Raw genomic sequence first — 16829 nt, 5'->3', positions numbered from 1 at the left:
CCTTGTTAAAAATATTTGTATGCAAGCCACTTCTGCAGAAAAATTACCCTGAACATGCTTGAATGTAGTAAATGAAAGGGTTTGTTATTTTAATAAGTGCTCAGGCTCTGCCATACTGCATTTTGGGAAAGACGTTCAGTTTTTAAGGTCTTTATTCTTGCACTTTTCTCTGTTTTTGAAATAGGGCTCAGGGAAGCCTGTCCACACCTAACCCTGACCCTAAACTTGGGGAACAGTGACCCAAATGCCCCCTAAGCATTAGCTGAAGGTGAGCACAAATCAGCACATATATATTCAAATTATTCTGATTCTGCAATTAGCCCCTTGTGCTCGTTCTGCACCCCGTGGGCTTCCCGTCATGCCAATCCAGAGCTGCATTTTCATCCCTGCTGTTCCTGGGGGCTGGCAGAAATCTGAGCAGTCTCCAGCACAAAAACCTGCACTACTCCAACCAGTTGTCTATTTTGCTGGTGCTGGTGGATGTGGGGTGAAGCTTTTCTTTCCTGTTACATGAGGCAGGACCTGGACACCTACATAAGGTCAAGGTGTCCAAGGAGAAGGCATCTGCCTCCCTGGGACACACAGCGTCCTTCTACAAGCCTGAGAATCTGCAGGTCAGCCTCTCTGCTGCTCTTCTGTATCTCCACTGGCTCCTGGGACTGGGTTTTTTGGGATGCCAAAAGCTAATTCCCAAAACTAGGCTCACAGGAGATACAGCCAGGACTGCCTGCTGCCTTCTTTCACTCCTCCCTCCACTTCCCTTTGCTGCTGGAACTAAATAGGATTTTTACTTTAGCACCCACACCTGCAGCTGCTGAAAAGCCCTACTGGAAGCACTCCAGCAGCAAAAGACAGGCAGGTCTAAAAGGATCTTAAATCAGGGAAAGTTAATTTCCTTTCTGGATAGTAAGGAAGCTGCAAAGTTGAGTACTGCTCATGTTTTCCAACTGCAGGGAAGAATCAAAGCAGCAATCACAGAAAGTTTTCCTGAACTTAAGAGCTTCTAGACCAGGGTTGAAAACGTACAAAATTGTGCTGGGGTCTGAATGAAACGAAAACCATGCCACTAAAAACCAAGCTAACTTCCAAGGACCATTTTTAGCTCCATCCGCTGAAGGAATTAATCTTAAATGCAGGCTGGGACAGGAAAAACAGAAAGAGCTGATGGAACAGCATGTATGGGACCTATTCATACTACCTGGTCATTTGAAGTTGTTTGAGAACAACAGTGCTGTCTGGATTAAGAGAGATTCCAAGCACCAGGGTACAGTTTTTACAGCAACACAACATCCAGTTATTTGAATCATTCATTTGTGTTTGCTCTGGATTCAGAAGTCAATATGACTATTAAAGTGCTATGATTAAAGAAAAAGAGTGGCCCCCCAAAATACAGAATAAAATTAACGCCCCAAACCTCTCATCTAACAGTATGTGTGACAGTTATCAAAGGAAATTAGAAGTCCAAAACCCCATGTCTTTTTCTGTTAAAGACATTTCTCATTGAGGAGCTTGCTTCTTGCATATTAAATTCAATAAGCTTCTGCTGTGTGATTAAAAAAAAACAGAGAGGAAGTTTATAACAGCTGTTTATGTAGTTAAGAGCCAATCGACTGAAGAAAGAAATCCACTGATCTACAGATCCTAGAGAAAAAATGGTTGTGATTAAAACCTGAATAGCTAAAAAGATGAACAGTATATCTTCTACTGACACGAGAACTTTACCTCCTTTTTTTTTTTTTTTTTTTAATTTTCTAATATGTTCCGGCTGAGAAGCCTGAGTTTCCCTGCTCGTAGCAACCACACAGAGGAACTCATGGCATAATCACAGAACATAAAAGCCAATAATGGGGATTCAATTAGTGGTTTTCAAAGGCAGAGGAATTTTTTCTGCCAAATATCAAATTGTTCCTGCAGATAAGGCACCCGGCGCGTGTCACAACTGCCGATCTAAATTTTTCATGTCCCCACGTCGGGACAATTTATGTCATCAGCAAGGTCTGCTCTGTACATGGCAGAGAGCAAAGGCAGGAGGTGGGCTCAGCCTTACCTTCCACGTCGCCGCGTTGCGTCGGAAGTAGGCGAACATCCGCGTGAACCAGTTGTAGATTTCGTTTAGTGTTAGCTGTTTTTCAGGAGATTCCAGGATGGCCTTGTGGAGCAAAGCGATTGCAAGATCAGTTACCAGCACACCAGTACAAAACACGCTCACAGTTTTACTTTGCCAGATACAAAGAAAAGGGAAGAAAGGAAGAATGAAAAAGAAGAGATTTGGAGCAAGAAATCGAAAGGAGGGTTTTCACAATATGAACTAAGATTAATGGCTGTATTTAACAGTTCAATGGCAAAATTCAAAATGGAATTATCTAATTGTTTTGAGTTTTTATTTCTGTTTCCTTACAGAAATATTAATTTATTAGTCATTCATAAAGCAGAATCAAAGAGAAATGCAAAACATTTCACTAGCTGATTAAAGCTCAGTAATTATTTAGAGCTCAGATTAATTCTAGGGATCAGAGATTACTGTAGCTTGTGATAATTGACTTGCCATCTTTAAACAGGCTCATTTTCACTGTTGTGTGAAATGAATTTCCTAATAATCACATCGTATTGTAATACTTAATCAAAAGCAATTATGTTATATATTGCAGTTCTAAAAACCCTTATAGTAAAGGTTTGAGCATTTGAGCACGCTTACATACCAAAGGTTTGAAAATCTATTTAATCCAGCACATATAGTGAGATATACTTTTTTCCTAATCCAGACGCGTGTGTTTGGCACAGCTTACCTGTCTAATTAAAGATGCATACGTGAATGGTGGTCTAACTTCTGCGTTCTTATAAAATTCTTGGTTCTGGGCAATATCTGCTAAATAAGAGCAGTTGTTCTGTTATCATCACAGCCCGACGCCGCCGGGCCGCGGGCGAACGCGGGGGCTGTGCCAGCAGAACCCCGTTACCTGAAGAGATGGGGACGTTGTACTTGTCCGAGTACCGCCTCCGGATGGGTCCGACGTTGTGCATGCTCGTGGTAGTGATGACCGACGGTCCCTGCGTGACGGGAGTGATGGGCGCAGTCGGGGTGGTGGGAGTATGAGGTAAACTCTGCGGAGACGCCTCGGACGCGGTCTTGGAAAGCGTGACGCTCGATACCAGATTCAGCTGCGGAGGGAAGGACGAGGGGGTCGTTACAAACAGCGTTTCTGGATGGTTAAGGGCTGCAGAGGAAACCCTCGATACTGGAGTGTCCCTCAGTTACGAGCAGACACTGCAGCTTCAGCACAAAGTGCTGCTGTAACATCTCCGTTAAGAGCCAGCAAAGGGAAATAAATAATAATTACATATATGTATCTCCAAATGGGTTTAAAAAACAGAGCAACACAGCCTGCCGCCTAAAGAACAAATCATGAATTTTTATCTAAATCTTAATAGAAAATCTCGCACAGTACATGATCATTTTAATATTTTACTTCAAGTTTCATTGTTTCAGAGTCTAAACCCCACACCTCTCTGATTTCCATGCTATCATTATGCATGGCTTCTAATCAGTCTTCCTGGATATTTCATTGAAGGCATCAGGCTTAAAATAAAAGACAAGACTTTCCTAGGGACATGCTAGGGAGAAACACAATCTCTCTCTTCAGCATTTCGGCTTTTCTTTTTTTTTCCTCTCTGTTCATCCATTTTAAAAGCAAAGCCCAGAGTAGGTTAACACTGGAATAATTTAATTAATCACAGTGCATGAAATACTGTGAGCATTCAGCCCAGCACAAGTGGCACCACTCTGTTTTTCCCTCCCAGGATGGAAGGCATTGGTGTTACCTGCACGAAGCCTGGCCCCACTGGTGTGGCAGTGTGCCACAGCAGGCTGTAAAACACACCTGCCTCCAGGATTGGGTATCAAACCCAGCTCCAACCCGACTGTTTTCGATACACAACCTATTTATATAACCAGCATCCACATTCCTCCCCAACCCTTTCTTTCTGCCCTACAACATCCTTTGAAAGGTGACGCCCCATCCCAAGAGGCTGCTGCTGCTGAAGTATTTTAAACAAACAATCCAATCCCTTAACTACAACATCACAGAAGACTACCAAGAAAAGGGTTCTTTGACTACTTCCACATTTCCTTCCCTTAGGTGGTTTCACGAATAATATTGGTGAAATCCTGACCCTCCCTGAAGTCAGTAGCAAAATTCCTACTGAATTTAACAGGGCCAGAATTTTACAACTTTTGTTCATGATTAAAATTCCTTTTTTGCTAGATATTAAACCTTCTGAGATGAAGGCAAGGCACACGACACAGCCATGCCCCCAAAATCTCATGTTTATCCATAAGGCACTGTGATAATTTTCCTTGTATGGAAGTAACCAGATAAGAAAACTCCTATTAGCATTCCTCATATGAATTAATAGCCACAAATAATGTTGCTTTTAAAAAATAATAGGATTTATCCCAAACAAAGGTAGTGGAAAATAAAGAGCTGTAGTATTACAGAGAGGATACCAACACAAAAAGCCCATCGCCCACAGAAAGGGCTCAGCTGAGGGAAGATAAATTGTGATTGCTTGTCCTTCCTGACAGTGAGAAGGAGCTGAGGGAAACCCCAGCCACAAACTCCTGGCACAGCCCTGATGCTGCTTCAAGGGAAGAACGTGGTGAGCAGCAGACCTGCAAACACACACCTTTCCCTGCAGGGGCTTACAAATTCCCTTGCCTTCCAGTGGGAAATATTTAACACTTCATGGCAAAGCCAGGGAGCATGAACCCAGAGAGGGATGGTGAAGGTGATAAAAGGCAGGTATTGATCCCAGCTCCACCATGAACCATCACCTCTCTAGAGGTTTAAACCACCCTGGTGCCACCACGCACTGCCACCATGTGCCACCCAGTCTGCTCATTGACTGGCCTGATTTAAGGACACTGATTAGGGACATATATACAGTAATGTCTCCCTGTTATCCATCTATCCATCTATTACATATGATAAAAGGACCAGTGATGATAATAATAGTGCAACTGACAGGTCTCACCATGAAATTAAATCTACTGTATTTTATCTCAGTTTCTAAATGGACATTTTAACAGTCCAATAACTGCGAGGAAATCTGCATCAGTTTTAAGTGCCCTTCTCAGTGCAGGCTTGGCAGCCTGGCCCTCCCGTTGGAAAGATCACTGCTCCTGCTTCATCATTACGGCTCCCAACTACTCCATTTCAAAAGAGCCCCCTTCCTTTTTCAGCATGTAAAAACTTAACATTTAATCTGTTTCTAGTAGGGAAGCTTGAGAAAGGATCCACAAAGGTCAGCATTCCCTGCTTAAAGAATCTGAATCGAGTTAAATTTCTTTAGGCTTTACAGCATAGGTAGCGACGAGGAATAAACAGAGAAGAGGACGAGCAAAGGGGGGGGGGGGCTTTAACAGGCTTGACAAATGACACTGTGATTCACACCCACTGCTGGGCTGCCACTAATAAGCTACAGAGGAAGCAGCCAATCTCAGCTAATTACCAGATAAAATTGTATTGTAAGGACTCTAATTAGGAGATGCTTATGGAGGTGATCTAATGATTAAATGCTGCATCCAAGTGACCCCACCATCAATGTGCAGTGGTGCAAGATGTCACCGGAATATTTTGTAGAAACAGTAATTTTATTTCAAGGAGGGGAGGCAGTAATATTTGTAATAATGGCTATGAGGTAAACTAATTAAAAGACAGTTCCTAAAGGAAGACTGTGGCTTTGAGCAGCTGTGGCCGTTCCAAAACAAAGTGCCAAATCTCAACAGAGGAGCTGCAGTCAAGTGGAAAATTTCTGCCTGACCTCTGCTCTCGCTATTAATTTGCAGGAAACCTAATGACACATATACATATTCCCACAAAATTGTTCTAATTGCTAATTTGCCAAAGGAGCCCAGTTTCCAAATTAAACATGACTGCAGTCTGTGAGGAAAGAGAGAACAAAAAGCTGGAACGCAGCGAGTCTGCCGCGTTTCACCTCCGACGACCATTTGTGAGCCTGAACCAACAAGTTAATGAAACACGACCTTGTCCATCGCTAGTGAAGTTTTTCCGTTTTCCGTGTTTTATTTGATGACACTCTCCTCTTCCAGCTGGGTTCCCCAAACCCGAGCCAGGGTGAGGGAGGAGAGGGCTGCACTCCCTCCACAGCCTCTCGCTGCCGCTTGCTTTGTTGCGTCGATAGCGCCAAGGCTGAAAAATCGGTTGTGAATTAGAGCAGAATAACAAATTATGAATGGTGTTGGTTTTGTTGCCATCTTGAATTATTAATCTGAATGGTAAACTATTAAATCTTAATATTGGCGTCAACTAGAAACGTGGAAGCAGCCGTGGATGACTGTGCAGGGCAAAGATCAGGGAGGGACTGGGCTGGGAGGGTTTCTTTTCCTGATGGAAACTCTACATGGTTTCTCCCTGTTTGCATTTGCTATTTAAAAACAAGTTACTATGATTAGAAAAGTTGTTCGCATTGGTATTTTGTACACAGGCTGTTTCCCACATACCGTAATTTTTGGATGAGTATCACTGCTGGCAGAGGGGAGGGAACCCAAGCCACAGAGTGAGCAAGAACTCTTGCACTGCAGCAATGTGGGCACTCAGAGTTCACCCCTACACCAAGGAGTTAAAATGTTTTTGTAATATTTGTCCTGGGAATGGGGGGAGGGAGGATTTCCTTCAGCCTTCAAAAAACAACCAAACCCAAAAATAATAATTAAAAAAACACCACTCCCCCCCAAAAAAAAACCACAGCAAAAAAACACAGCAAATGTCACAGCAGATGTTAAGTCCTAAAATTCTTCAAATTCAATCACTGAACTCTGTTGATTGTTTTGTTGAGTTTTGGTTTTTGAGAATATTTGCTCATACTGTTTTGACTTGGTCATTCATAACTGCCATAATTATCTCAGCGCTCAATAGCCTGCTTAGGACTTTATTATTAACCTTTCCTTTCAAGAGATAGTCATGTCTCCCTATTAAAGGTGAAAACTGAGTAATTTGCTTTTTTTTCTTTAGATATAAACAAGGCAGAGGTAACCCACACTATCACCCAGTTTAAAAAAACAGATTTCCAGTTAGCGGCTCTCCCACTAGGACTAAGTCTGATTTCTTTCTGTGTAAATATTTTACATGACAATAGTGGCTGCACATAAAATAGCACTGAAACTCTTTTAAAAAAAGGGAAAAAAAAGTTTCTAAGGGTCACAGTGAGGCCATACCCAGTGACTCCCCTGCAATGGGTGCTGCTGCTCTGGGCCCAGCTGAGGCTGAGGACTTATCTGCACTGAGCTCCTGGGACTGGAATACTATGGAGAATAACTTCCTTTTCTTGACATTGAGGGTGAGGGTGAGAGAAAGTGAATACTGGGCCTAAAACTTTGTTCAGTGCCGTGTCTTCCTCTCCCTGTTTCAGCCTGGACACATCAGTGTATTGGATGCAGAGCCTGGCAGGCAGCAATCACTTAGCAGGTGTTGTTATTGGCAGGAATACTAAGGAAACTGAAGCTGAGGAGTGAGACTTAATGAAAACCAGTATATAAAACAGCTTTTGTTGTGCTTGAGAATCTCTCTTTATTGCTGCATATCGTTATTTTTTCAAACTATAAAGTATGGCTACAGCAGCTAAAATGCTCAGTCACTACCTCAACAGTTAAAAGACTTTTTTTTTTAATGCTTTGTTATTACAGTTGCTAAAAACAGTATTTCAAAACAATCATAACTGCTATGGTTATGGTAAAAAAATACATTAAAGAAGGGATATCTAACAGTGCATCTTATTTAAAGTGCCAGAAGGGCCTTTAAAAGTTTTCTGTCTATTTTTAAAAGATAGTTACAGCACCTAGTATGAAGAATTACTTGTTGGTTGATGCTTTTTCCTTCTCCTTCCCTTCCTATGAACTTCGACACAAGTTAATCCTCGCAGAAGAAAGCACATTTCCATTTGAACCTATTATGCTGATGGCTAACACCGATGAAAACAGCATGTTGGGGGGGTACCTTAATAGCAAAACCAGGATGACAGTTCTTGAGAAATCGCTGTTCCGGCTTTTGTGTTGTGGTTTTGTTTTTTTACCTTGAAAAAAAGTTCACCTTACCAAAACACGTCACAGCCTATTCTGTCTCATGGCTTTGTTCTCACTTTACTCAGGTCCCTCAGTCCCACCAAAACAACCCATGTAGCACGGACGGGAACAACGCTGCCTGCTCCAAGTGCTGAGCTCTGAGATAGCTCTGTTTTCTTTTGAACTGCTTTGAATGCTGAGCATTTTCATTATAAAGCTGGGTGTTTTTAAAGGTGATCCTGAGCACTGCCCCAGTTCCTGGGATGTACCCCTGCACCCCAGACCCCTTCCTGCCTGCCCAGCAGCCCCTGGGGAGCAGCACCAGACACCGACAGCACCTCCCTGCCCACGTAGTCTGCCAGTGATTTGGGCCATCACCACTACACCACAGAGGAATGTGTTTAAATCTCATCGACTTCAGTAGGACTAGAAAGCTTTACTGAGCAGGTTTCTTGGTGGGCTGAAATGCAGGGGCCACTCCACCACCCCTGCCAAGCTCAAAATTACTGTGAAGAGCTAAAGACACCCAAAGGTGGGGATGGGATGGATGGACATGACTAAATCAGACAAGCAACTCTTCCCATGAGCTAGGTGAGTTTTGAATTGATGCACAACCCTCAATAACTTGGCTGTGGTCCAACACCATACACTCAACTACTGTCTGAAGCCCAGAAGGCAAAGATGGCACAAGTGGTCAGTGTGGATTACACATGGCACATGGTTAACACAGATGCTCACGTACCATCTTGCCTGACAGTAACAAAATAGTTTAAAACAAGCATTAAAATCCTTTAAGCAGAATAAAAACATTTTCTGAGTCATGAAAAGGCTGTAATTTTAAATCCCAACTCACTGCTATGTTTGGATTTGCAGACGCTTTTTCCTTTAAAATCACCGAAGTACTGTAATATATTAGTTCTAACACATACCTTGCATTAGTTACGTTGGCAGAAAAAAAAAAATTAATTACTGGATGTAAAGACTACTTTGCAGTGCAATAATGGTCATCAGATCTTTTTACCAAAGTCCTATCCCACTGAGTTGAAAGGATGAGGGTCTAGCAGAGTCTATGCAATGCCTGTATATTTTTTTCACTAGGAAAGCACAATTTATGCAAAACACCATACTTCTACATTTTATAATTAATTTTCAAATGCTTCACCTATACATATTTTAATAATTTCTGATTTATCAGATGGTATCTATAATAAATTTTTCTATATTTCAATAAATGAAAAGAAGGCAGTTTCAATCCAACAACAGAGTGCCACACAATATAGGCCTGTCAGGCACCAATTTTTACTTCTAACATGTAAGTTAAAGGATAAGGAATTTATAATGCTGCCTGTGAACGAAACCACTTTTCATACACAAATGTGATCTTTTTTTTTCCGAAGGGTAATACAACAGTACATTTACATAAACTAATCCAAACAATCTATGTATTTGACAATGGCAAACCTCACACAGACTGCCTATTGTTGGTTTACATCTTGGAGTTCTTTATGTTGGCTTGTAACACTGCTCTAGCTGTCAAAGGTTTGACTTGGACTCTAAATAAATGGTTATAGAAGTGCTGTGCAGCGATATTGGACTTCTTTGCAAAAGAAAACCTGCTGTGTATGAATTCAAAAGCTATTAATTTTTCAGTCAAAAATATTCATGCCTATTTCTTTTAATAAAGAAACACTGTGCTGAGCAACTGAGAGATAATGTTGACTAGTGGTACAGAATTTTCAATAGAGCAGTTAAAAATAAATTTAGTAGGAGGTCCCCAACAAAGCTATAATTTTCCAGAATGTAAAACATTTTTAATACTAATCAAGACAGCCCTTTTCCCCCTGCGTTCACGGGTTTTTTTCCCTCTGCTTTTCCCTGTTTATTAGCTGTTAACACTAATCTTCATGGCGACGCCGCCCGGTATCTCCGTAGCCTACGAGACCCTCCAAAGCTCCCTGCCCTCGGCAGCCCGGCATCGATCACGAGCAGCCTTGCCAAACACCGCTCTCCTTCTGATGATTTCCTCCCTTCAGTTTGTAATCCTTCCTCCTGAGGGGCACTGCTGTTACGAAAGGCCTCAAGGCAGAGTGCTTTGAGACTCCCAGATTATTCCGCTGTTTTAATTTTTAATCCAGTAAGAGCTATAGAAACCAAACCTCCTCTCCATTCTGTTGGGTCTACACACTTTGCCAACAATGCGCTGAAGCATTTGCATTCGGGCTGGGATGGATGTGAGGAACTAGAAGAATGCTATTTTTATAGGCACTGCCAGTAGTTTCTACTCTAGAGGGCTGGTGTCCACCAGACCAAGCAATTTTAGGCATCTCAACAGCTTACATGGAAGGGTTCGTACCTACCACTCAACTCTCTCCAAAAAGGCAAGGAAGTTTCCCGTTGACTATGACATCTGCTCCAGTGTTACTGAATAGCCTGCAATTTTCTATCTAGTAGCCTCCCTATGCACTTCTGCAGCCATTTATTTCCAACTACACGGAAACTGAGAAATCCTTTTCTAGTAAAAATGTGTGCGCGAAGTGTTTAATGATTTTATGTTCTCTATCTCTGTAATGTGTTCTGTTTCAGACATTAATTTTGTCTACCAACTGCATCTTGGCAGGCTACCATATTTGCTGGGTTAATAGTCTGACTCCTTTTTATTTCTATCACCATAAATCACACATATATGGGTGTGTGTTTGCTTTATTTATAGAAAAAAAATCAGTCAAAACAGATAAACCAATACTTTGTCATTATGCTGCATCATTGCATATTGATTAAAATTGCTGGTACTAACTATAGATTGTCAACGCTCAATTAATTTTCACACAATGACTCAAAGCAAAATCAAATAAAGCCAGTGTACCTTTAAATCTTACAAATCTTAAAATCAAGAAGCAAAGCACTCTCTCCATTTTGAATAATCATTGGAAGCTCCCAGGAACATTTTCAGCATTAAGAGGCTGATAGAAAACAACAGCTGAAGAAGAGTCCTTTCAGTCAGGGAAGGAGATGGGGGATTTTCCTGGGACTGGGGGTAACCAGGAGCTTTCCTGGGCTGCAAAGCCACTTGCTTCCCCTACTCCCCCTTCTTCAAAGAGCAATCTGGGGTAGAGGAGGTCTCCCTTCTCAGTTTCAGCAGCATAAAACCTGATACCGGGTAACCGTGATTATCATCAGAACGTGCAGTTAGAGTCACTTCTACAGTAAATGTCTGTCAGACCGGGAGAAAGCAAAATAAATATACTACATATAATTTAATTACAACTCCTTCCTAACACTTCCTAAGATTTCACCCAAGTCAGTGATGCAAAGTGACTTACATGAGGCCAGAAAAAGGCCCAGTGCATCAGCTTTGGAACCAAACTGGACTTTGAAACTCCCTCAAGAGAGGGGGATGACAAAACCCGGCTGCACTTCCCATCTCCTCCCCACAGCCGGCTCTGAAATGGGCCAGGCTCCACAGTGTGGGTTCCAGTGGGGAACAGGAAAGAGAGGTTTGGTTTTTGCTTTCATCACAGTTCAGTACTTACGGGCTGAGGGGTGGCTTTTGGTTCAGTTGACTTCACATGCAGGTGTGTCATCATGGCTTGCAGGCGCTCTTTATCTTTTGCAAGCTGGAAGGGGAGAGAAAAAAAAAATATCCTCTGTTAATCGTACAAATAAAACCCAGCCTCTGCTTATTCCTAATTAAACAGCTGGCACCGAGGCATGAGACAGAAGAGTTTTATTGCTGAGTAGTTTGGAAATTGTATATGGGCTATTCGTGAGGTAAAGCAAATGTGTGGTGCTGGGTGTCACCGTTTCCCAAAGCAAAATGCATTAGCCCTCGAGTGAGAAGAGCTAGACCTGCTGGCACCAAGAGCTTCACTCCAGCCTTGACAGCTAAAAGACAACAGTGAATCATGTTTATTAACCAGCCCCACTCCAGCTCGGGAGGCTCAGCAGAAGGAAAGCAAGGCACAGGTTCTAGGATGTGTTTTCCTTCTCTCAGAGCACAGAACAAGTGGCACAGATGGGCTGTGGCTTTACATCAACCATAGGCATTGTGGCACATGCAACGAGCACAGCTGGGGTGGTTAACCACACGAGGCACCTCCACAGGCTCTGCAGGCAGCCTTGGGTCCAAAAGCACCTTGGTTTGACTTGAGAAGGTGGCAGAGCCCTCAGTGGGTCACCCTGGGAAACCAGGCTGGGCACCTGAGCATGGGGCAGGACCTCTGGCTGAGGGCAGTGGGGTGGGAAAGTCTGAAAGCAGCAGTAATCACCCCAAACCACTCATCACTGGGCACCCAATGCCACAGGACTCATGTCGTCATCCTTTCACATGAGCTACTTCAGGCCCAAGAGTTATGGTGAAGCCCCTGCTCTCAATGTCTCTTGCATTTTATGGTTGAGATCCACATAGCTGGAATCTCTGGCTCACTGGTATGTATCCATAGCCTGGTCAGCTTCCCAAAGCCTTTCAATGCACTGGACAGACACTAAATTTCATTATTTTTGGAAACAAGGGATTTTTTTTCAATGTGTGAATGGGACTTTTTTCCAGCTGCTCTTCAAAAAAAATTACAGTGGAAAGATATTAAGAATACTAATGAAAAAGGGGTGTTGTTAACCTGCATGCTGAACATAAAGGTTGCTGCTTTCAAGAGGACCTGAATCAGGTTCTTACAAATGCCAGTTTTTGCAGAACTTAGTTCTTGCTTTAGACAAGCCAGACTCCTGGTGCCAAGAGGAGAACTGTGCTCATGTTCCAGCAAAACACAGAACAACCTGCCCACCTTATCACCGTCATCTGTTTGTAGCAGTAAAGTGGGGCTAAGTGTGTATAGAAGGAGACTTGATCATAAATCCCCACTCACAACCTTATGGCCAAGGTTGTCCTGCTCTTTGCAAGGCGAGGGGTTTGAGATTGTGCCATGATGGGATAAAATCTGGCACTGAAGTTTCCAAGACAGGAACGAAATAAAGGGGAAAAATGGTGTGACTACACTTTTCAAATGGCTCCTCTTCTTTTGGTCAAAAACCTCAATGGCAAGAGAGAAAAACCTGACACCTATGGCAGACCTCCTGCAATCTCATCCTAATCTGAGCTGGACACTTCACAGGAGAGCTGAGGGCAGTGCCAGGCTCTTATCTCAGTGCTGCAGCAGGAACTTCTCCCTCTGAGAGTCCTCTGAGAACCTCTCCAGAGAAAGGAGAGGGCTCACCCTCAGCTGCTGTGCTTCATACAGAACAAATTAAGCCAAGAAATAGCTGTGCTCTGCGCGCAGCTCTGTTGTGCAATCCCTCATTCCTAGCAGTCTCCGGGCACACGGGCTGCTTGGCGGGGTCATCTGCGCGTTAAAATTTTGGTCTGCAGGCTACTGCAGAAGAACAACATCTCGTAGCCAAAATAAATACAAGGCAGGCACCTGAGAGCTTCCTGCCAGCCCTGGCGTGGCGGCAGGAGGGGATGGCACCCGGGCAGCCCAGGGCACACCCTGCTGTGCTTCCTCCAGCCCCCACGGCAAGGGAGAGAGGGAGAGGGGCACCTCCCTCCCACCGCCGGGGTCCTTGTTTGTAGTGTTTCCACTCATCGTCTCAGCAATGCTTTTAACGCCGAATCTGGTGGATGGAGGTTATTAAAGATCCTCTCGACATTTCAGGCAGACACACGCTAGCATTTTGTCATAGTCTAGGAATTCAAACACTCACCCAGTTAGGCAGGAGTTTAAATTATGAAAAATAGAGGTCTCTCGGTTTCAAAGCACTGAAGAGAAGTAAAAAAATCTGAAGAATTTCTTTAAACTGTTTTTCCCTTAGGTCAGGAAGCAGTAGTGATATAAAACTAGAGTGTCACTAGTAGCCCCTCTGGTCAGTGGGGTCAAACAAAAGAAGCCATGGGGGATTGCTCAGCCACTGGTGGAAGCAAATTCTCACTGGTGACAATCACTGGAGTGTAGATGGTCCAGAAATGGGAATTAATAGTCAACAGGCAGGAAAATGCTTTTGATCTACTGATAATGTTGCTGGGCAAGGACAGCTCTGACACGGAGGTAAGAATCTGCTCTGTACATGGGCCTGAGGAACACAACACAGTCCCATCTGAAGCTTCCTTCTTTCTTCCTATACCCATTTGGAAAGCTCTGAATTTTCAGACAGCCATCCAGTTCTCCGTGCTAAGCCTCATTTTGTGAGACTTCCTTCACCTCTGGATGTACAATGTGAGTGCCTAACTGTGGTTCCACCAAAAATACATCCAGAGGAAGGTACAAGCCCTGCAAATGTGGACACCAAGACACACAGCTTTCCCTGGAGAGGTTAAATCCTACAACTATACCAGTAGGAAAGGCAGGAGAGGGAAGCACAGAAAGCAGAGGCCAGAAGGGGCTCTAGACAAGGCAGTGACCAAGGAGCAAGAGGAAAGGCATTAGAAACACAGATGATGAAGAAATTGTACAGGAGGAAAACCAGACAAAAAAAATAAAGACAAGAATCAGGAATGAGAAAATGAAAACCCAGTGAGGGCATTCAACAGGAACAGGAGAGCACTTCAGCAGCAAGATTTTGGACACACCAAGGACAAAGGAGAAGGAAGCCAGTCACAGGCAGTACAAGAGGCAGCCAAAACACATCCCTCCCATTCCGTGCCTGGTTGGCCTGTGCACTAGAAAGGTTTAGAATCCACATGTCAATGGATGCTGCAGGAAAATAGACCCAAGCAGCGTTTTCACTGCACTGAAAATGGCCAGCTGCCTTCATTTTCTTCCATTAGGAGACACTTCTCTAGACTCATCACAGCCCTTGTTGCTATCCTGAAATGTTTTCCCACTCAAAGGTAGCAGAATGGATATCCTATTCCAGCTAACAACTAGCTAAGGACAGGGATATGTTCCTGTGTTTGTGTTTTACTCAGCAGCACAACTTTTACTATTTATAATGGCAAAAAATGATCTTGTCAAGATGGTTTAAACAAAGCAAAATGTGAGAAGATTTCTACCTTGCCTGTGATTTTTGATGTATGTTTGTGATGGAAATGCTAAGACCAAACATCAAAATTTCTGCTAAGGGGCATTTGCAATCAAACACAAAACAGATTTGACCTGTTTCTTTCCAAAATGTTGATTAAAAATTACTTTGAAAGATATTACAGATCTCTAACACTGATAAAACTATAATGAGTAAAATAACAGCATAATCAACAACAACAAAAGGACAGCATTTGGGTCCATCACACTCAAAATCTGAAGTATATCCCTCAGGTGAAATGAATTTGTTTTGATGGAGCTGTACATGCATTAAATGGTGGGAAATGTAGATCTTGTCCTGGCGCTGGACCCTGAAGCTGGTAATTCCCAGCTGCACTGTTAGGCAAAGCTGCTCACCAGTGCTGCAGATCAGGGGTAAAGGCTGTGGGTGCCTTTTCTATCTAACTCACAAAACTCAGTCTGTAGAGGGCCTGTCATCACTGTTGGTAACTGCTCCACCACAGCCTGAGGATCAGCTCCGTGATCCTCACTGCACACCCCACTGCTGGGCAGCACACTCTTGTTTAGTTATGGTTCTGTGCAAAACCAGGCACACTAGGGACTGAAGGCAAACCCTTCTACATAATTAGGGGCTTTTTTTAACTATCAGAGGACTGATACAGGATGAAAGGAGAGGGAGAAGAGGGAAGCTGCAGGTGAATTTCAGAAGCTGGACCACCCTCCTCCGCCTGCACCTGCCCTTGCTGGCCAATGCAGAGATGGCCTCGCTCTGTTATCAACATTCCTGCCTAAATTAGGCCTCCAGCTCAACCTACCTACCTTATATGACTGTTAAATCCAGAACTTTTTGGCCTCACAGCACTTTGAAATTACAGTCTTGTCTTATGGACCTTATGCTGCCTTCCCTTGCAATGACTCTGAGCACTGGCAGCACTAAATGGGTGTGAAGCTGTAACTATAAGTCATTTAGAACAATTAGCAGAATGCACTGCTGATAAACCTTTCAAAAATATTGGCATGGGTTTAGCGAGAGGTGGGAACCAAGTATCTTTGTCCTGTCCCTGTCCAACACAGTGCATCCTCCTGTAGTTCCATTCCCAGTGACTGTGGGAGAGAAGGATTAATGCTTTTCAAGCTGACTGTAACTGAAGAATCTAGATTTACCTTCAGCCTCAATATTACTGCACCTTGGTGAAAGATTAGCTCATATCTCAGTTTACCAGGAAGACTGTAGATTTTTATTTTTCTTTTCCTAATTCCCAAGAAACTTGTTAAAATAACAGACCATTTCTTATAACATTTTCTGCAAGACTCTGATATTTTATGACTGGTAGTTTGATTTTTATAAAACTTGTATTAAAATAGTTTATATTGCTTCAGCTAATAGTGAAAGAGTGTCGTGACCAGCGTGTTCCTGAAAGTAAAATTTAGGAAATATCTATGAAAGAAAAAGGGTAATTTATAAGATAAGAAGATAAAAAGCATTTTTTAAAAAATGCTTATCTTGAAAAGTAACAACAAGAAGTTTAAGTGTGGTTTTGCTGATTTTTCTCTCCAACTATTTGAAGCTATAAATGACTTAACTCAGTAAAATTCCAAATGTAATTATCTTCTGTACTTAGCCCAAGGCTTTCCATATATCTCTACACTGCTGTCTTGCATACAAAATAGGTTTTCCAATAGCTGGTAACTATATAATGTACAACATTGTTTTAATTTCCCCTTCTTTGCTAACCTCTTGCCTACACACAGACACACTGTCACAGCTGCCCAGGCGGAGCAGC

At 42.9% G+C, this 16829-nt stretch overlaps 1 protein-coding gene across 4 annotated transcripts in view; it reads right to left on the bottom strand.

Annotated features, from left to right (window-relative positions):
• Positions 1 to 16829, bottom strand: part of FOXP1 (forkhead box P1) — a 376939-nt gene that overhangs the window by 19621 nt on the left and 340489 nt on the right. For 3 of the 4 annotated variants that reach the window (XM_041460973.1, XM_041460964.1, XM_041460992.1), the window contains 4 exons: positions 11608 to 11691; positions 2958 to 3159; positions 2787 to 2866; positions 2048 to 2149 (listed from right to left, as the gene is read on the bottom strand). In XM_041460973.1, the coding sequence (XP_041316907.1) occupies positions 2048 to 2149; positions 2787 to 2866; positions 2958 to 3159; positions 11608 to 11691 (468 nt within the window). The remainder of the gene's footprint in view (positions 1 to 2047; positions 2150 to 2786; positions 2867 to 2957; positions 3160 to 11607; positions 11692 to 16829) is intronic. The other variant, XM_041460982.1, reaches the window with a different exon arrangement.

Source organism: Pyrgilauda ruficollis, unplaced genomic scaffold, assembly GCF_017590135.1.
Source record: "Pyrgilauda ruficollis isolate IOZ18807 unplaced genomic scaffold, ASM1759013v1 scaffold10, whole genome shotgun sequence".
Taxonomy (NCBI): Eukaryota; Metazoa; Chordata; class Aves; order Passeriformes; family Passeridae; genus Pyrgilauda; species Pyrgilauda ruficollis.
This window is presented reverse-complemented; position numbering and strand designations above follow the sequence as displayed.